At 35.6% G+C, this 22,500-nt stretch overlaps 1 protein-coding gene across 8 annotated transcripts in view; it reads right to left on the reverse strand.

Moving 5' to 3' along the window:
* The window catches only part of LOC106879726 (tumor protein 63), a 287,201-nt gene that overhangs the window by 1,846 nt on the left and 262,855 nt on the right, over positions 1–22,500 (reverse strand). For all 8 annotated transcript variants that reach the window (XM_052972115.2, XM_052972114.2, XM_052972116.2 and 5 more), the window contains 2 exons: positions 2,541–2,753; positions 875–968 (listed from right to left, as the gene is read on the reverse strand). In XM_052972115.2, coding sequence (XP_052828075.1) covers positions 875–968; positions 2,541–2,753 — 307 coding nt within the window. The remainder of the gene's footprint in view (positions 1–874; positions 969–2,540; positions 2,754–22,500) is intronic.

Below are 22,500 nucleotides of genomic sequence, written 5' to 3' on the forward strand. Positions count from 1 at the left end.
ATAACAAACATTTTTAAATTCCTCATCCTCATTAGTTTCCTAATTTTCCACGTTGGCATTAAGTGGAGAGGTTTTAACCCTTTTGATACCAACCCAGCTGAAACTGCCTCTGGCTCTGTAGTACAAATGTCTTGCTTTCAAAAGTTCTAAATTAAAATCTTCCACCAAACCTTTGTCACAATTTATGTTCCTAACACTAGCTTATTTTACTAAATTCTTTGTTATATTTAAAAGTAATTGAAAGAAACATAGAGCATCTCAACAGAAATACCGCAACAAAAAGTTTAAATATAGTTATCTTCTACATTTGAGCCCATAATGCTCTCAGCATCAGTACACCCTTCTGTGGACTCTGTTGATTCCGTTGGCCACATTTAGAAAATTTTCAACCACATTGTTTTGCTTGAGGCTTAGGCATTAATCATCCTGATTAGATGTTCTTCCTATTATCAACTGCTACAACACAGAGCAGATAAGTTTATTGTAAATCAACACTCAGTAAATTCTATTATAAAACTCAGAGATTTTGGAGTGGGTTTTTTTTCTACTCTTTATCAGCTTCAGTCCCTACAAGTGAAATGAAACAAAACAGATCCAGCAGCATGAGTTAAAATGAATTTCTGGGCCAAGAGCGATTTACAATTTCAGCTTTCATAAATGAGATGATGAAGCAGGCTAAGTGTGTTTATTGAAGACCCCCCAACACTTTCGCTATCTAAGTTGAAGATATTCTGAAAATATTTCCTGAACTAAACTGCTGCAAGCAAGACAAAGTGATATAAACTGATGCATTCAAGAAAACTGATCAGCTGTCATTAACTGAAAAAAAAAAAATATCAACAAGAAATATAAAGTACATTGTACAAAATCTTACCTCAAGTGAAAAATCATCCAGCTGGAACATATTATGTAAACCTTTCTGATGAAAATTATCGATATATGCCTGTAATCCGATTTTCGTTAACCACCTACAGAGATTTTGAGATATCAGTTTACATGCAACCACTTTATTGTGAGAGATACAAGCAAAAGAAAAAAAAGATAGTTTTAAACTTCTGACAATATCCCTAGTACTTCATGACCGTAACTTCACAACTCTGTATTTATTCAGCTGTTGCACCCTATCACATTCATATTTAATGTTTTAAGTGTATATTCACTAAGAATGACAGATTAACCCTTTAATGTTTGCATTATTCTGCCAAAATTAATGCTTTTTCATCCACATTGTTTTAAACTAATCATACATTATCTTGTAGCTATGAGATTTTGATGAGGTAGCTGTTAATTTTTAAAACGATATTGTAGGGTTGTTGTGAGAGACCAGATTTGGCCAGTTTGAACATAAAACAAGCAGAATACTTTTGGCCGGTTTAAATACTAAAGGGTTAAACTTATCCACATACACTTATAGATGGAGCCATTTAACTTAATGATATACATTCTTTTCACAACCCTAGTTCACATTATTTCTTTGTATCAATTATGGCCCAACCAAATCAACAAAATTTGTACAAAAATTAATGTTTAAAGACAAATTTAACCTTAAGCAACACAGTTAATGCAGTAGATAATATAGAGGTTCAAGACCCTCTTTGTTCCTGGTGTCTTGCAATCATGGCATCACACTTAGCTTTCTAAACAGACTCTAACAATGTTGTGTAGCTAACTTTATCCTTTACCTTTTACTTGTTTCAGTAATCAGACTGTGTCCATGAATCACAGGTTTAAGGTTAACCCTGATGGAACAGACCTATGATCAAAGACGTTCCAAACACGACCACCCTATCGGTCCTTTAGGCATAGTATGTCTTGGCCCACCTTATCCTTTTTAAGCTGGTAGGATGATTAAACAGATTTGACGAGTATTTCTAGCATGACAACTAACCACACAAAGGCTTTCTTATCGGCATGCTGTTATACATAGTCTGCTTCTGAGGTAAAATCATTCTAAACAGGTGAGATGGAATTGAAGCTTTCACTATATCAAGCGGGTAAGAAACATCTCCAGGTATGTGTCCATACATGAATTTGAATCTTGCAAAGAACACCTTTTCATATCTAGTTATAGTAGCTTATCCTTATTGTTACGAAGCTCATCTTATTAGTTCATCTAACAAAACACAGTTTAGCTCTCTCTCTCTCTCTCTCTCTCACACTCTTTGTGGCCTTGACTAGTTACCAGAGACGCTAATGCTCGCTTAAATTGTCAAAATTCATCAACCAGGCAAATTGACAGTCAGAATGCAATAATTCTAATATTACAGTGTATCATTCAAGAAAACACAAGTCATGCTACAAAATAGCAACGATTTGCTTCATTTCAAGAAGTGAATATTGCCAACAATAGGTTAATATCAATCTTAACTACAGTCATTGTGGTTTATGGCAGTAGCCATTTCTGATCATCCGAAACTAAAACTACTGTCCTAGAAACACCCACTGTGATCAGAAATCCACCCATTGAGTTTTTACAAAATTATTCTACCAGGCAAAAAAAAAACAAAAAAAAAACATACATTTTAAATGAATTTACTTACTGTTCTATACTATTTTCAGCAGGTTCTCGTTTTGTAATTGGAGGGTCATCATCATGAGTAGGCTGTTGCCCATTCACCATTTGACTGTTCCCATTTTGGGTACTATTTACTTGGTTACTATCTGGAGAGAATGCTAAAGTAGACTGGCGGCTGCTATCCTGAGACTGAGAACTACTGTAACTTGTACTTGGTAATGTTGATGTACGACCAGATCTGAAACAAGAAGAAACTGCAACAATAACCAAAGCCAATAGCAAGCAGTCATCCTTTTATCTCTGTAGCTATAATAATCCTTTCTTATATAGGTGCAAGGCTTCAAATTTTGGAGGAGGAAACAGTCAATTATATTGACCTCAGTACATGACTGGTACTTATTTTATTGGCCCTGGAAGGGTGAAAAACAATTTGACGTCGGTGGAATTTGAACTTATAAGATAAAGGGCTGAAAAAATACTGCAAGGTTATTTTAGTGAATTCTCTACCGATTTTGCTAATCTGATAATATGAGGGGATGCTGAAAAGTTCCTGATTTTAAGGGTATCGTGAAAGGCCTGGTTGGAGGCTTCCAAGTACTTTTACAGGGCTAAGAAAAACTGGAGGATTGCTGCAATAAGTGTGTGAATCTGAGAGGGGAATATGTTGAATAAAATCATAATTAACTGATCCTCTTGTATTCTCTTTTACCCAAAGCCAGGAACCGTTCAGCACCTCCTCATACAAGACCCATAATCTAGGGAAGAGGAACAGTCAAATACATAGACACCATTACTGGACTGGTACTTTATTTCACTGGCCCAGGAGGGTGAAAGGAAAAGTTGATTTTGATGGGATTTGAACTCAAAACATAAAGACAACAAATACCACAAGGCATTGTATCTGACACTTTAATGATTTTGCTAAATAAGAATATTCCAGTGGTGCAATGTTACAAACTCAGATTAAGCCAAATCCTTAACTGGTGCTTATTTTTATCAACCCCAGATATATGAATTACACGGTTGAGCTAAATGTGATTTGAACTGAGATTGTAAAGAGATGCAACTAAATACCAAGAAACATTTATATCAATATTCTATCAATTCTACATTTCCAGAACTTTCTCAATAATAATGGTTTACTACATTAGCACCATGCTACAGATTTAAAGGAGAACAATATATTCAGTCATACCATTGATGCTTTGTTCATGAAGCACCACAGCAGGATTTGAACCTGGAACAAAGACAAAACTAAAAGCTAATCAGCATTTAATACCATTTCTGCAACACTACACCACTTTTATAATGGTTTCAGAATTAGGTACAAAGCCAGAAATTTTGTGGAGAGGGAACAGTCAATCATGGTAACTTTAATATTTGAATGGTATTTATTTTGTTGACTCCAGAAGAATTAACTATAAAATCAACCTCAAGAGTAAACCTAGAAGATAAAAGGCTGAAGAAGAAATAATATTTGTTTCAAATTTTGGCATAAAGTCAACAATCTTATGGGAAAAGCGCTTGTTAATTACATTGACCTCAGTATTTGACTGGTACTATATTTCATCAACCACAAAAGGATGAAAGGTAAAGTTAACTTCAGCTGGATTTGAACTCAGAACATAAAGAAAAAAATGCCACTATGCATTTTGTCCAATGCTTTAACAATTTTGCCAGCTCATCACCTTAATAACAGTAATAATTTTTTTCTAATCTTGACATAAGGTCAGCAATTTTGAGGGGAGGGAGTAAGCTGGTTACATTGACTTGTCTTCCAACTGGTACTTATTTTATCAGCCATAGAAGGATGAAAGGCAAACACTCAACCTTGGCAGAATTTGAACGCAGAATGTAAAGAGCCAGAAGAAATGTCACTACACATTTTGTCCAACATGCTAAATAATAATAATAATAATAATAATAATAATAGTTTCAAATGTCGGCACATGTCCAGCAATTGGGGAAGGGGGCTAATCAAATAATAATAATTGTTTGAAATTTTGGCACAAAGTCAGCAATTTTTGTGAGGTGGGTGTGATTTAGAAAGGACTAGCTGCTAACAACTTAAATTACCTCAACGCCAGTATTTAACTGGTATTTTATTTGATCAACCCCAAAAGGATGAAATGCAAAGTTAACCTCAGCAGGATTTGAACTCGCATTAAGAAATGAAAGTAATGCAGCTAAATATTTTTGGCTGACACACTAATGATTCTGCCAGCTCACCATAATAACAATAATTGCATATAAAAAACATTATATAAGATGCAGAAACTACTTGTAAATAAACCTACTTGCTCAATCTATATTTAACGTTTTATGATCCTCATCAAATCTGCACCTGTAGGGAAACGTCTTGAATAGATTTTGTCGTTTAATTTCAACAAAAATTATTCAGAAAATAGCAGTGCCTATCATCCATTCTGGACTGGGTTGGATACTAAATGTTATTTTCATACCATGATTTCACAGTGATGTCCAGAAATTTGGACACGGTATCCATCAACAAACCTTCACAGTATTTGAGGAGGGTTATATGTGTATTTCGAAGATGTATTTGCTAGGAAAGTGACTGGTTGTTAAAGTGAGGTTTCAGTCATTGTACCTTCAACCTTTTTTCAGATGCCTGTCATATTCAGAAATGTTCCTGAAATTTATTAAATCCATAAGAGTAAATTGTTCTCATCCTGCTATTTATCCCAGGGATAAACTTCCCTCATGGATTTAATAAAGTGATTGGTTTTAAATTCTGAGAACATTTTCAAATATGACAGGCTCCTTGAAGAAGGCATGAGAAACATTGTAAGTCTAACATACAAGATGAAGATCATTGACCAACACTATCAGTGTATAATAATAATAATTCCACATTTAAGAAATTCAAACAAAATGTGTGTGTGTACATATGGCTATACCTATGCCTACACTGATCTAACAAAATAAAGAAAATGTTATGTTGTGTCCTGGGTCAATGTGATCAGTTAAACCATCGAATTGGTGTCACAGCATGGCTGCAGTCCAATAAGTAAAGCCAGCTGATTGTAATTCATTAGTCTTTAACGCTATTATAACATCATTAAATTTTTATGCTTCTAAAGAAATTAATTCAATTACTTTGTCATTTAAGAAATTAGCTTCAGTATTTTACAACTACAAACAATCCTTTAATTTCATAACATTAGTAAATTATTTTGTAGATATTATTGTCACAACTTGTAGGTGCCAGCTTGCATTCCATATCAATGGCAGAGTACCTACATGGTTGTTTGAGCTATTAGAAACAGCACACAAATCTTCCTCAATTCACATTCTAAACCTGCATATAAAACAGGAAGAATGCTTTGGATAATGTTGTCTTAGATATGTTGTGTCTGAAAAAAAGATGAGCTGATACCAGCTGAAACATCTTTGATCATAGTTCTGTGACATTCTAAAAAGTTAAATTTACTTCCATCACTCTATAAATTGTTTCTCAATCAGCTGGTTCTTCATCCAATAGCACCTACAGAACCTCATAGAAAGATGCAGTTATAACAGATCAGCTTATGCTGTTATACCATGAAAAATTAAACTTGAAATGGATGATGATCTTGAAATAGATTAAGTAATAGAAAATGAATTTAATAAAGTATATTGATTTTATATATGTGTGTATATATATAGTCCAAAATTAATGATGGTCTGAATTACCAAAATTCATTTAATAAAGTTTGCCAACTTGTATAGACCTGTATACTCATAAATGATTTGAATACTGTAGTTTCAATAAAGCCCTTCTTCAGAGAGAAAGAGATTTAAACTTAATACATGGGCTATTATAAACAGTTTGAAAACCTCCTTCTGAGGAGTTGATGGGCAACGTCATTGATTATGTTTGTCCATGATGTGAAATTATCCAAATGGCATCAGATCTCAATTACAATCATTCAAAATACAGACAAGACCACTGTTTATCTCCGAGTTATTTAACCATATTAAACTGCTTCAAATAATGTATATGACGTTAAATGATGATGATGAATTATGTATATTCAAATATTCAATAATATTCAAATTTTATTCAAATATTATTTGAATTATAATTATTAATCAAATATAAAAAATATATTCAGATAATGTATTCAAATATTCAATAATATATTCAAATAATATGAATTTTGTTTTTTTAAGTATATTTTCATACCAGCATTTTTGTGCATATATCACCATTTTAACATCCACTTGTCCATTCTTGCATGGCTCTGACAAAGTTTATTGAGGCAGATTTCCAATAGCCAGATGCCCTTCCTGTCACCAATCCTCATGTTTCCAGGCAAAGTAACATTGCTCCAAAGTGAGACGTTGTCGCAGAATATTGGATATGACACAGCTAATGAAAGTGACACTCAAGTTAGAAATAATCAGCCAAATCTTGCTACAATCATACATTCTCCAGCAGCAGATCATTTATACCTAATAGAAATAGTCAACAACTTTTTCTCAAATGACACCCTGTTGTCTCATGTATATATGTATGCATGTATGTCTGAGCCTACAGTAGACTTTCTATATGGTAGCTAGATACAACAAAAATAGTAGCCAAATATCTCTCAACTCACACATAGTAACATCAAGTATAGACACACAGTAGTAACACTAATGTACATGGGTTGGCTGAAAAGTTTATAGGCTGACCAAGATACCCTCATGGAATATGACCAAATAAGGTTTATTTCTCAACATAGTCCCCTTGTCGTCCACACACTTCTTCCATCAATGTTGCAGTGCTTGGATTCCATTAATGAAGCAGCTTTCGTCCTGCCAGTCAAAAGTGTCATCAACAGCAGATATGACATCATCACTGCAATACTGGTTCCCAAGTGTTTGTTCATATTGGGGAACAGATGATAGTTAACAGGGCCAAATCAAGAGAATAGGGAGGGTGATCAACTAGTTTAAAGCCACAGTCATGCACAACAGCCATCAAAATCAAGGATTTGTGTGCTGTCCTCATGAAACAAAACCTTTTTGTCAGTTTGTCCTCATGAAACAAAAACCTTTTTGTCAGTTTTCCAGGACATTTGCTCTTGATAACCTTTAGTAACTGCCTCAGCAAGTTGACATAGTACTTACTCTCCATTAATGATCCAACCCTTCTGAAGATAATTAATAGATACAATGCCTTTTGCAGTCCAAAAAACTAAGGCCATCACCTTCCCTGCAGATGAAACGACCTTGGCTTTCTCTGGAGCAGGTGAGGAGTGTTTCTACTACATGGATTGTCTCATTGTCTCTGGTTCAAAGTAAAGAACCTAACATTCATCCTGGCTTAGGAAATGTTCAAGGAAATCAGCTGAATCTGCCTCAAACGATGTTAGATTTTCCCAGGATGTGATCAGCCTAGTGCACTTTGGATCAGGTGTCAGAAGATGTGACAACCACTGAGCAGAAGCCTTTGTCATGCCAAGTTCATTGTGCAGAAAATTCAAAACTCTTCCACAGGATATGCTGATAGCATTGGCTATTTGATTGTCATCCATCACCATGTGCTGAAGAGGTGAATACATGGCTTTCCCCATCTGGGAAAAGAGAGGGAGAGATGTGAGGTCAAAGTATATGGTGAATATGAAAAAGAGAAACAGGATACAGGAACAGAAAAGGTGCATTGGTAGGTAAGTGTGTAAGAGTGAAATTACTGTGATGGAAAATTAGTGATAGGAAAAGAGTTGGACACAGTGAAAAATAGTTTGCAGGACACACCCATGCATTAACTTTAAATCCATTTTTCCATGCTAGCATGAATTAGGTGAATACATATCTACAACCAGATGTCCTTCATGTTGCTAATGTGTGTGTATGTGTGTGTGTGTGGATACTTATATAGGTGAAATGTAACAAAGTTATTGCATTATGAAACACAGCTTCTAAGTAACCATAGAAAAAGGATCAAACATCTATGCTTAGTAGAATAACTATATTTTTACGTTCATATATTAAACAAGTTAATTGAGGAGAAAACAAGTATTTGTTCAACAGTGTAATTAATTATTGCTCTTTTCACATGTAAAAAGAAAAATACACCAGTGACAAATTAATCAACTGAAATATATTTTATCATTTCTAAATAGATGATTGTTTAGCTCCAAATCATCCTCAATCAAGTAGACTTTATGATCAAAGACAATCTAGAGTTTAAGAGGTTCAATTCAAATCAGTAAAATTGCCAAGAAACTGAAAACACATAACACTTTAAATTGTATGGTTGCTTTTATTAATTTATATCTTTATTAATTATTGATGCAAATATTTTATAACTGGTTATGTGGAAGTTTGCTTCCCTCTCATTAGTAATTAAGTTAAATCCCAGCAGATCTGGGCTAATCAAAGCCTTGTGAGTGGATTTAGTTGATGGAATCTGAAAGTCCATCATTCATATATATATATATATATATATATATATATATAAATGAGAATGTGTGTCTGTCTGTCTGTGTGAATCCCTAAAACTCGAGAACTACGCAACCAATTTCATTCAAATTTTACACATGCCTTACTTAGGGTTCCAGTTGTGTTTTAGTCAAAAAAAATTATTAACTTCTTGCAGAGTTCGAGCACACGGCAACATAATATCTCCTCCACTATTTAAGTATTACGTGTCAAAAGTGAAACAAAAACACTCATGTCAAATACTTTCACTTTAAAAATGAAACTATTCCACTAACTGAAACAATCACATTTCGATACTGTAGTGACAGATACTTTCACAGCGAGAGAAAGAGAGAAAGAGAGAGACAGAAAGAGAGAGAGAGAGATGTATATGTATACATATACATGTATATGTACACCATTTTGATACTGTAATGACAGATACTTTCAGAGAGAGAGAAAGAGAGAAAGAGAGAGAGAAAGAGAGAAAGAGAGAGAGAGAGAAAGAGAGAGAGAGAGAAAGAGAGAGAGAAAGAGAGAGAGAGAGAAAGAGAGAGAGAGAGAAAGAGAGAGAGAGAGAAAGAGAGAGAGAGAGAAAGAGAGAGAGAGATGTATATGTATACATATAGATGTACACGTATATGTATATAGATGTACACGTATATGTATATAGATCTATACATACATGTATATGTATACATGTGTAGATGTATATATATATATATATATAGATGTACATGTAATATGTACACATATATACATATATACAGATATCTATACATATATACACCCATCACACACACATGCACATGCACACAAACACACACATTAGTCATTTGTTTTCTTATCCAAAACTACGTCAAAAGTACTGAATGGATCTTTATGAAATTTGGAAATTATATTCTTTGCATAACGGCCATAACTCCCATGAAAATTCATATATTTTTGATGTGATGAAATTTTAACCTGAACATAACAGATGAGCATTATTTAGAAAATGATGTCACACGTTATCGAGGCTACCATTCTTTCTGGATGTGAAAAAGGGGATGACGTCTTTATTCCAAGAATTCCTCTTACTCCATCAGGAGCAGACATTCCTTTTACATTCAGAAGACTACAATTCCCCCTTCGTGTGACTTTTGCCATGTCCATAAACAAATATCAGGGTCAAACACTGTCTGTAGCTGGTCTTCTCTTGGAAGAGCCCTGCTTCTCACATGGACAACTGTATGTTGGCTGCTCAAGAGTGGGCAGCAACAAAAAACCTATTTGTATATGCTCCACAAGGGAAAACAAGGAACATAGTTTACAATGAGGTGTTATAATCACAACAGCAAGAAAGTATGTACATGATCACCTTCTTTTACGAAACTTCATTGACTTTCATATATTTATACTGATATACATATATATACATGTGTTTGGGTGCGTGTGTGTATATACATCTCTATATATAATGATGCGTAGTCTAGATGGCGTTTTTAGATTTCATTATTCTCTTTAACCCGGGCAACGCCGGGTATTTCTGCTAGTATATATATATAATCATGTGTATGTGTGTACCCTTGGTTTGATATAAAAAAAAAAGTTCTTGAAAGAATGAAGTTACATTGTTGTTGTTACTGTTTCTCACTAAGTTCGCCCTAATAAAACATACCTACTGATTAAAGGCATTTCCGCCAAAACCAACCATAATTTTTTTGTTCATAGTGGTCTTCCATATTAAAACAGTAGATGTGATTTTAGTGAAATGCAGTTACTATTTCTAAAAAAATTCAACTATTCCAAAGAGGTTCCTACACTGGTTTTATTCCATAGAGGTTACCACAATGTGTGTAAAGTAAGAATAATACATAGCATGCAAGAGTTAGTTTAGACCAGTAGTACTGTGTTTACCCACTGAACATCCCATTTTCCTTCATATGTAAAACATATTTTAGATAAAGGATAACAAACAAATATATAGAATTACATTTTTTACTTTTATTTGATTATTTTTCCAGTCACCTGATAATTAGACTCCAATAAAAACTGCTTTAAAAATAACCAAGCAATCTGATCAAATAATATGATATACAGTAAAATAAATATATTTGTGTGGATAAAGTGAAAACAAAGGAGTCTTAAAAAAAGAAATTTATTTTTTAACCTTTACAAATTTAATTTCTAACTGATTCATAAAAGCAACGACGAAGATGATAAGATGATGGTTGCAAAATTGTAGAAGTATATGTTGAAATATTTCGATTGCACAGTAAAGGATGAATAGAAATGTATTGCTATTCGGAAGACTGAGCAGTTAAATAAAACAGTGTAAGATCCCATTAAATAAAAAAATATAATTTCAAAAAATTTCATTTGAAAAAAAAATCTTTTAGTATCATTCATTTACCATAGAATATGACTTCTCATGTTTTATTAACTTTAAGATGACTTTTGTATCAAATAAATATACGAGACATTCTCACATGAACAGTGTCTTTATCATCATTGTAACAACATACTGAAAAGACAAATCCATTATAAAAGGTTGCTCATCATCTATGAATTGCTATTGCTTAGAACAGGCAATTATTGTACAGGTTATACTATAGCTGTATAAATACCTCACAATTAACTGTTGTAATGAGCTCTTCTGTTCCTTTGCAGTAACAAAAGTATTAACAATTTATTACTGCATTTAGTCAGAAAGTACCAAATGTTCCATTTGAAACTTACACAAAGCAAAAACAATTTATATCAAAAATACAAAAGGAAGCAAATCAAGAACTTGACAAACAACCTATAGTATAGTATGTATGATGAATTAATTGTTACAAAAATTCTCACAATTAAATATCTGAATACCAAAAAGCTAAGTGAGAAAAAGACTTCTTAACAAAACTCTCATTTCACTAGCGTCAGATCATTTGATTTTACTAAAGTTATTACAAAGTATACTCTGAAAATTTTAAATATTTACAAAATAGTTTACTAATTTCCTCTCAAATATCTTTAACGGTGGAAATATTTTCTTCCTTTTTATTCTTTTAAAATGAAAGCAAAATAAAAGTGAATCATAGCCGAAAAAAAATTAAAGGCAAAATGTATTAAATGACATAATGAAGATGCCTGGGATTTTTGGTGTTTGATTTTTTTAATGCATATATATTTACTCAGTTTGTGCAGCATACATTATTTTACATGAAGATTACAAATTGGGAAGGAGTTTCTCTCAGCAGAAAATTATGAAATAATGCAATAAATTCCACTGATGTTATCAGGTCCAGCCTGTTTGTCAATGAGTTTTGTTTTAAATATTTAAAAAAAAAAAAGAAGCCCACTAGACAGAATAGTGCAAATGTAAAAGAAAATATTTCAAGTTAAAAGTAATCTGCCTTTTAAACTTTTAGGAAAAGAAAATTAGGACAAAATTCATTTAAACAAAATCATACTGTAAATAAATTAAAACAACAATAAATAATAAGCTTAAAATTCCATGATGTTCAGCACTATTAGAATCTGACCACAATTATTTAACACAAAACCACAAATATACACAGAAACACTGAGGAAGATCTATATATATTGAAACCAAGTGTCTGTAAATACAAAGACCATAACATTTGTTATATACAAAATTAGCTTGATAGAACATTTCATTTCCAATACAAAGATATATCCCAATATCCCAATTATATCTTATGGCCACTGAATTTATAAATAAACTAAAACATTGAAAGTTTAAGTTAGAGAAACAGAATGTGAATAAATTAATTTCAGTTAAATCTAATTTAGTTGAAGCACAGCCATCCTTGGATAAAATGTTAAATACTCTCATAAACTTTTTTTTTTTTTACCAAATTTTAATATCTCTTTTATAATTTTTTTCTTTTTTTTTTTAACTGATTTAACAGAAATTTTCATCATTAAGAGACAAATGTTAATATAAAAATCCTACTGCAACTGAATATGCTTTTCATGAAAATTATTAACTCGGTAGTAATACATAGAGAATTGGTTTTACTAATTGGGGGTCATGTGAGGGGTATGCACCATTGCAGCACATTGCTGCATTCACCATTTGTCAATATATTTCTGGGTCCTCTTGGACAGCCCATCGAGCAGAGTTCCAGTTAATCACCATCTCTGCGAGATACCTCCTCATCTGTTGAGACCATGTGGCAAGTGGTCGACCAACACAAGTCATCAATCCAGTCAAGTCTTCAGTGAAGAGAACATGGTAAGTAGTGTCTTCATCTAACTTGGAAAATTGAGTAACATGGCCAAACAGGCTGAGTTGATGCTCCCAAATCATACAAGTAACAGGACACATACCAGTTTTACTAATTACTCTGCGAAATTTGAATTACTTATATTTCATAAAAAGAAAGGTCATTATTTCTAATCTACCTGACTAAGTAAAAGTATTATTAGATTACAAACTGACAGAGTTTCATATCTCATCGACTATTCTACTTCACTAAGTTTAGCCAAGTGAAGAATAAATATTATATCTTTAGAAAGTTAACTGCAATAGATAAGCATCCTATCAAGGTACTGTTTAACATTAGAAGACATTTAATGAGTGACCCTAAAAACAGTTGTCGCATATAAAAAGGATTAACTTTTTATCTGGATAGCTCAGTTAATTGAAAATTTGTGGGCTGGTAGAAAATTTCTCAAAATGCTACTGTATACCATTTAATTTACTTTAGTCAAACCAGAGGAATGACAACAGTTTAGATCAGTAGTTTTCAACCATTTTTTTACCTATGGACCCCTTTTGATTCCTATTTTGCTTGGTTGGACCGGATCTTTCCGATTTAGCAGACACCATTTGTTTTCTAACGAAACACTTTCAAACTTGGGACACTGGTAAAATGTGTCATATAAAACATCTTTTACTCTTAGTGTTATTGAGAACAGTTTATATTTTTAAAGTTATTTCATGTTAAAGTTGTCGTATTTCAGCAATTTCAACCAATCACTGACGTCTATTGAGGTGAAAACAATTACTGCTGTGGTGTGTCAACAAGATGTTATGGTGGTGTGATGGTATCATTTCTCTTGAATAAAATTAGTGCCGTCGTTTGTCAACAACAACTATTGGCAGTACTGTTACTTATGGCATCGTTCGTGCGTTTGTACTGGTTTTAGCTTTAGGGTTTTAGGGTTAGGGTTATGAGTATTTTTGCCAAATTTGGTGAAAAATTTGTGGCGGTGTATTGAACAGATTTTCACCAAATTTGGCAAAAATACTCATAACCCTAACCCTAAATCCCTAAAGCTAAAACCAGTACAAACGCATGAACGATGCCATAAATAACAGTACCGCCGATAGTTGTTGACAAACAACGGCACTAATTTTATTCAAGGGAAAAGATCCCATTACACCACCACGTCTTGTTGACAAGTCACAGCAGTGATTGTTTTCACCTCAATAGACGTCAGTGATTGGTTGAAATTACCGAAATACGACAACTTTTAACATGAAATAACTTTGAATGTAAAAAATTTTCTCTGTTCTATAAGACAAAATATACAAGTATACAAAGTTTTAATGTGTTTCGGTTGAAAACACACTAAATAAGAAATGGTGTCCGCCAAATCAGAAAGATTCGTTGGACCTTCATAGCCATTCGATGTTTAAAAAATCCTATAATATTTTCATAATTAAACACTACTAGGAATTGTATTAAAACAAATTGTTAAAACATTTTGTGTATTATAGAAGTTTACAGCACATAAATTTTAGCAACAATATTTTATGAGGATCCCTAAGGGTCATATGGACCCTGGTTGATTAGATTAATCCACTGTGTTTCAGTTTTTACAATAGGTACATCATACACTTGTCTGTTGCAAGAAACAACTTATAAGGGTTTGTGTCAAAATGAGTACCCGACCAGAAAACACTGCTTCAAAAAGACTCAGCCAACACATGCCAGCAGGGTGAAGCAGACACAAAGAACAGTATTTGACTTAATAATTTGAGATCTTTTAGGTTCATTCTTCAAATGAATACCTACTTCCTAAGATAATATGCTTTTAAGGCATACTAATGTTGGCCAGAGTCAGAAGAATATGAAGCTAAATGGATTTAACTAAATTCATTGTTAGATTTAAGAAAATGATTTACACATCAGTTATAGAATACTATTCTGCACTGTATAAATTAACACAACATTCATTAAGTAATTCATAACTAAATAATATAATCGTAGACAAATATATCTTAATAATTAGAAAAGCACCAAGAGACTAAAATTCTCTTATTTCATAACTCACTTTATCACTTTTTTGTCTATAGAAAGAACAATGTCCCCATACAGAGCTGAAAAGAAACTTGTAAAGCCAAGTTAAATATAAGGTTTATGTGCTAAAAAAAAAACTACACACTTCAGTATGTAGCCTGTTATGTCTGTCAATGTGCTGAAGAAAATACACTGGTTTTTTCCATTGTCTTCTTCAGCCAAATAATGTTGGAAAAGGAGGGAAAGGTTGTAACTTTCACATCTATCACAAGGTTAGTGAAGTGAAATAGCTTAATTTGAAAACCAAAACATTGGTGCTAGCTCCTCGTGTAATGAATACTGCTCACTTCTCGGCATTACAAATAATAAGAAAATATCTGAAATCAGTTATTTCACATTCAAAAGTTTTAACTGAATTCAAACAGTAATTTGTAATGTATTCTGTTGCCTAATAAGGTTTGTGCTTTTTATGTTAGATATTATTTTCATAATTAGAAACATTTCTTTTCTAAAACAATATACTGAACAAATGCTTGCAGAATAAATTAAAACTAATTATACAAGTTACATCAAAAATAAATGAAAAACAAATATCAAAAAAATGTTTAAAAAAAAAACCTTTTTAAATGCAAATGGTTTTTGATTTTCAATGATTCTCTAAAAATATAAGACTATAAATGATATAAAAGTAAAAAAAAAATGTATACATATGAATTTGTAAAAAGATGTTATGTAAATAACATTATATGTAAATTATTTACGGCAACAAGAATGAAGTCCACAATGAGAAAATAGCAGCAATGCATTGTGTTTGGGTGTAGATCGTCATTAAAAAATGTATTTCCTTCATTATTGACATATTTCCTGGCATGTATTCACAGGTGCTGTTGTAATATCAACGCAACCTAAAGTGAGGACCTTCAATAATTAAATACGATAAGCATTGGTCTCTGAGTGAAATTTGATATTGTCAGGCCTACACATAACTGAAATGTTTTATGTTAAATTATACATATTAGCAGAGCTTGGTTTAAGTTCCAAGTGTTCATTTAAGGATCAGTTTGGTCAGTTTCATCACTTTCTTTCGGGCAGGACTAACACCTTGGGAAACCGTAGGACTGGAGTGAGAATCTGGAACCTCATCTGATGATAGCCACCTGCAAGAATTTAGCCGATGGTAAAATATTTACAGGGAAGAAATGTTGAGAAAAGAAACAAGAAGTGAAGAATGAAAGAGAAGGAAAACAAATCTACAGCAATAGAGATGGATATTCCCATCTTGCTACAAGTGAAGGCGGCTCACATAACCCTAAAACTACTTTTAGCAGGTGGCTTCATCATTAGAACAATAGTTAGTAAGCTCTGCCTGGTGTAATTTCCTGAAGTAAATACTGTCAATGGAAGCTCATACTTGTAGATATGTTAGAAAAACTGCTGAACACGTTATGAAATCTGTCGAACATGTTACATTCATGGTGTGTTGGAACTGGAATATGCAATAAACCAAGAAAATTATTCATTACAAGGACACAATAAATATTACTTAAAACTACTGTGATAAATTGCAATGATGTCTTCAGTAAAGATTTAGGCATAAGCAGTCTTGGCCATAATAGCTACAACAAAACTAAAGTATATACATACATACATTATATATATACATATATACACATGTATATAAATAAATATACACACATACAGACACACACACACATATATATATATATACATATATACATCATATATGAATACATATACACATATATACACATATATATATATACATATATATACATATATAAGTATACACACATATACATGCATATATATACACACATACACATATACACATATATATATATATATACACATATATATATATATATATATATATATATATATATACACATATATATACATGCATGTACACATGTCTATATATATATATATATATATATATATATATATATATACATACATAAATATCTATATACATACATAAATATCTATATACATATATAAATATCTATATACATACATACATCTATATACATATATACATCTATATACATGTACACATATATCTATATGTATATATATGTGTGTATATATATATATATATATATACATGCATACACACACACATACATACATATATATGGTGGTTGTCTACTCCTTAAACAGAGTTTGACCACCTCCTGCACCTACATACATATATAGATATACATATATACATACACGAGGGTGAGTCAAAAAGTAATGCCATTTTCTTTAATTCATGTGAAGTTTTTGATAAAAATAACTGAAAATTTTCCCAGTTATAAATGATTATATCATTTATGTTCTGGAATATTTTGTTTTTTTTATTTTTGAGGTTTTTAGACTCTTAAGGAAAAATCATAATGGCTGCCCCCTTAGAGTTACGTCAAAAACAAAGAGCAGTGATTGAATTTCTTCTGGCTGAGGGAGAAACCCCAGTGAACATTCACCAACGATTACAAAATGTCTTTGAGCACAATATTTTAGATTATAGCAATGTATGCAGGTGGGTGTATTGTCTGAAAGATGAAAAGGTGGGAACTGTGAGTGTAGCCAATAAACCCCGTTATGGCCGGCTGGGCGGCCGCTTCTGTGAATCCTGCGATTAAGCAAAAGCAGACGCTCTGATCAGAGAAGACAGGTGCATAGCTCTTGATGAGTTGGTAGAAACCTTGAAGTGAGTCATGGAAGTGCTTACAACATTGTCGAATCACTTGGCTTTTCAAAAGTGTGTGCCTGCACTGAACTTCAAAGCCTGCACTGAACTTCTCGAACAAAGTCAGAGAGACAACACCTTCTTTCAAAGGCTCGTAACAGATGATGAAACATGGGTTCATCATTGTGAACCAGAATCAAAGACTCAGTCAATGGAATGGCGCCACTCTAAGTCACCACCACCGAAAAAAGTTCAGGACGCAAAAGACAGCTGGAAAAATCATAATGACTGTCTTTTGGGATGCTCACGGTGTCATTCTGGTTGATTTCTTGCCAAAAGAAAAAAACGATAAACTCCAAGGCCTACATTAAGACCCTCACGAAGCCCAGAGTAAGAATCCAATAAGTAACACCCAACTTGCCAATCAGCAATGTCCACCTTCTGCATGAGTATGCTGAACCACGGAGGCAATCGCCACATTTGGGTGGACAACTTTACCACATTAACCATATTCACCAGATTTAGCACCTTCAGACTATCGTCTATTCGGCCCCATAAAAGAAGGTTAAAGAGGTGGCTCAAAAAACAGTCAACAGAACATTACGAGGCAGGGATAAATGCTCCCATTCGAAGAATGAACTTTGCTATTGCGAGAAACAGCGACTATGTTGAGAAGTAGGGATGTGATCCACAGACGACTAGCTTCATTTTGATGTACGATACATGTTCCTATGTTGGTAATTATACCTGTCCTAAACAAAATGGCGTAACTTTTTTGACTAACCCTCATACATATACATAAGTACGTATACATATATATGTACATATATATATGTACATATATCATCATCATCATCGTTTAACGTCCGCTTTCCATGCTAGCATGGGTTGGACGACTTGACTGAGGACTGGTGAAACCGGATGGCAACACCAGGCTCCAATCTAAATTTGGCAGAGTTTCTACAGCTGGATGCCCTTCCTAACGCCAACCACTCAGAGAGTGTAGTAGGTGCTTTTACGTGTCACCTGCACGAAGGCCAGTCAGGCGATACTGGCAACGGCCACGCTCGAAATGATGTCTTTTATGTGCCACCCGCACAAGCCAGTCCAGGGGCACTGGCAATGATCTCGCTCGAAAATCCTACGGGAGCCACACATATATACACATATATATACTTATACATATATATCTTTTCAGGTACACGACACTGCTTTTCCTCTTCCCAGGCTACAGGCCCACACCCCCAACACCCATACTGTTAGGATTGGCACTCTCAACGTCGGCACGCTGAAAGGTAGATCTGGTGAAATTGTTGAGATGCTTGAACGGAGATGCGTAGATATGTGCTGCATCCAGGAAGTAAGATGGAGAGGAGGTTCTGCAAGGTTCCTCACAGGCAAAGAACACAGGTACAAGATTTTCTGGGCAGGGAACACTGACGGGGTCGGGGGCGTAGGAATACTTCTAGCGGAGAAATGGGTGGATAAGGTAATCGAGGTCGTTAGAGTAAGTGACAGAGTACTTAAGATCAGACTAGTGCTTCATCATAGATTAGCTACTGTCATCTCAGCCTATGCACCTCAACCTGGGCTACCAGATGGTCTGAAAGACCAATTCTATGACACCCTCTTGCAAACTACCTCGTCGACGAGTGACAGGGACCTTCTCTTTGTGGCTGGAGACTTCAACGGTCATGTCGGACGTCGTGCTGGGGGCTTCCATGGCATACATGGAGGCTATGGCTTCGGTTCCCGCAACGAGGAGGGAACCAGACTGCTGGAGTTCTGTGATGCAACCAATCTTATGGTCTGCAATACCAACTTCAGGAAACCTGCCAGTCACCTAGTCACCTACCGCTCCGGCAGACACTCTAGCCAAATCGACTACATCCTCGCCAGAAATAGGGAAAGAGGGCGGCTTATAAATGCCAAAACCTACCCTGGCGAAGAATGTACCCCACAACATAGATTAGTAGTTAGCGACTTTGGGATCAAGGCAAAATGGGTGCCCAGAATTAGACAGGCTTGGAGAAGAAGGGTGTGGAAGCTTAAAGACCCTGCAAACGGACAGAGACTTAGAGACAAGTTACTTGAAGCATTTAACGAAATAGAAGGGGATATAGCATCATACAACGTGGAAGACAATTGGAGATTTCTGCGGGACAACCTGTTGAAAGCCACCGACCAGATTTGTGGGTGGTGTAAGGTCCCCTCCCAACCCAGAGTAACGTGGTGGTGGAACAAGGAGGTAGACAGGGCTATTAGACAAAAGAAACAAGCTTGGAAGGACTGGAAGAACGGTGGTAGCAGGGAATTGTACCAATGTGCCAGAAGGGAGGCTAGGCGACAGGTTTATTTAGCCAGAGGGGAAGCAGATAAGGAAAGATTTGCCAATGTTCTGCGCCGTGAGGACCAAAGACTCGAGGTATTTCGGGTTGCAAGACAGTGTAGGAGAGAGAATAGTGATGTTGTAGGAGAGAAATGTGTTCGCATGGATGATGGTACGCTTGCATTAAATGAGGATGCAAAGAAAGAGGTCTGGAGATGCCACTACGATAGATTGCTTAATAAAGAGAATGAATGGGAGAAAGAGAGCCTGCCTTATGTCGACCCAATAGAGGGACCAGCTATCCGAGTTGATAGTACCAGGGTAGATAAAGCAATTAAGAGTATGAAGACCGGGAAAGCCCCCGGCCCATCAGGAATCACTGCAGAGATGCTCAAAATATCTGGCAGTGTTGGCTATAGCCTAGTCACCCGTATTACGAACCAGGTGATACACGAAGGAGTCATACCCTATGACTGGTGTAGCAGCATCATAGTCAACTGCTACAAAGGTAAAGGGGACGCTTTAGATACAAATAATTACAGAGGCATCAAGCTGTTAGATCAGGTTATGAAAGTTACAGAGAGGGTCATAGCCCAACTAATTAGGGAGCGAATCAATTTAGATGAGATGCAGTTTGGGTTCGTGCCAGGTAAAAGCACTACTGATGCCTTATTTCTAGTGAGACAGTTGCAAGAGAAATACCTAGCCAAGGATAAACCTCTGTACCTGGCTTTCGTTGACATGGAGAAAGCCTTTGACAGGGTCCCCCGATCCCTTATCTGGTGGTCAATGAGGAAACTTGGGATAGAAGAATGGCTAGTGAGAGCTGTGCGAGCCATGTACAGAGATGCGGCCAGTAAGGTGAGGGTTGGAAATGAGTACAGCAATGAATTCCGGGTAGAGGTAGGGGTCCACCAAGGTTCCGTCCTCAGCCCCCTATTATTTACCATAGTCCTCCAGGCAATCACAGAGGAGTTCAAGACAGGTTGCCCCTGGGAGCTCCTCTATGCTGATGACCTTGCCCTAATTGCGGAGTCACTATCAGAACTAGAGGAGAAGTTTCAGGTGTGGAAGCAAGGTCTAGAACTGAAGGGCCTTAGAGTCAACCTAGCTAAAACCAAAATCCTAATAAGTAGGAAGGTAGATAAAACACAAACCCCTTCAGGTAGATGGCCCTGCTCAGTATGTAGAAAAGGAGTAGGTAGTAACTCTATAAGATGTACCCGGTGCAAGCTATGGACACATAAGAGGTGCAGCAACATCAAAGGCAGGTTAACTAGCAAGTTAGTTTTTGTTTGTGGCAGATGTTCAGGTGCAATAAAGACTGCAAACAAACAGGAAACAACTTCTATCTCATTCCAGGGTGAAAAACTAGAGGTAGTCGATAGCTTCCGCTATCTGGGCGACCAAGTTAGTAGTGGGGGTGGGTGCGCTGAAAGTGTAGCTGCTAGAATAAGAATAGCCTGGGCAAAGTTTAGAGAGCTCTTACCCCTGCTGGCGACAAAGGGACTCTCACTCAGAGTAAAAGGCAGACTGTATGACGCATGCGTACGAACAACCATGCTACATGGCAGTGAAACATGGGCTGTAACTGCTGAGGACATACGTAAGCTCGCAAGGAATGAAGCCAGTATGCTCCGTTGGATGTGTAATGTCAATGTGAATACCCGTCAGAGTGTAAGTATCTTGAGAGAAAAGCTGAACATTAGAAGCATCAGTTGTGGCGTGCAAGAGAGACGATTGCGCTGGTATGGACATGTGGTGAGAATGGAGGAGGATAGCTGCGTGAAAAAGTGCCACACCCTAACAGTTGAGGGAACCCGTGGAAGAGGTAGGCCCAGGAAGACCTGGGCTGAGGTGGTGAGGCAAGACCTTCGTACATTGGGCCTCACCGAGGCGATGACTACGGACCGAGACCTTTGGAAATGGGCTGTGCGTGAGAAGACCCGGCAAGCCAAGTAAGATCGTTGCCAGTGCCCCTGGACTGGTTCTTGTGCGGGTGGCACATGAGATGCACCATTTTGAGCGTGGCCGTTGCCAGTACCGCCTGACTGGCTCCTGTAGGATTTTCGAGCGAGATCGTTGCCAGTGCCCCTGGACTGGCTTGTGCGGGTGGCACATAAAAGACACCATTTCGAGCGTGGCCGTTTTCGTGCGGGTGACACGTAAAAGCACCCACTACACTCTCTGAGTGGTTGGCGTTAGGAAGGGCATCCAGCTGTAGAAACTCTGCCAAATCAGACTGGAGCCTGGTGTTGCCATCCGGTTTCACCAGTCCTCAGTCAAATCGTCCAACCCATGCTAGCATGGAAAG

Source organism: Octopus bimaculoides, chromosome 12 (assembly GCF_046866305.1).
Source record: "Octopus bimaculoides isolate indiv1 chromosome 12, ASM4686630v1, whole genome shotgun sequence".
Taxonomy (NCBI): Eukaryota; Metazoa; Mollusca; class Cephalopoda; order Octopoda; family Octopodidae; genus Octopus; species Octopus bimaculoides.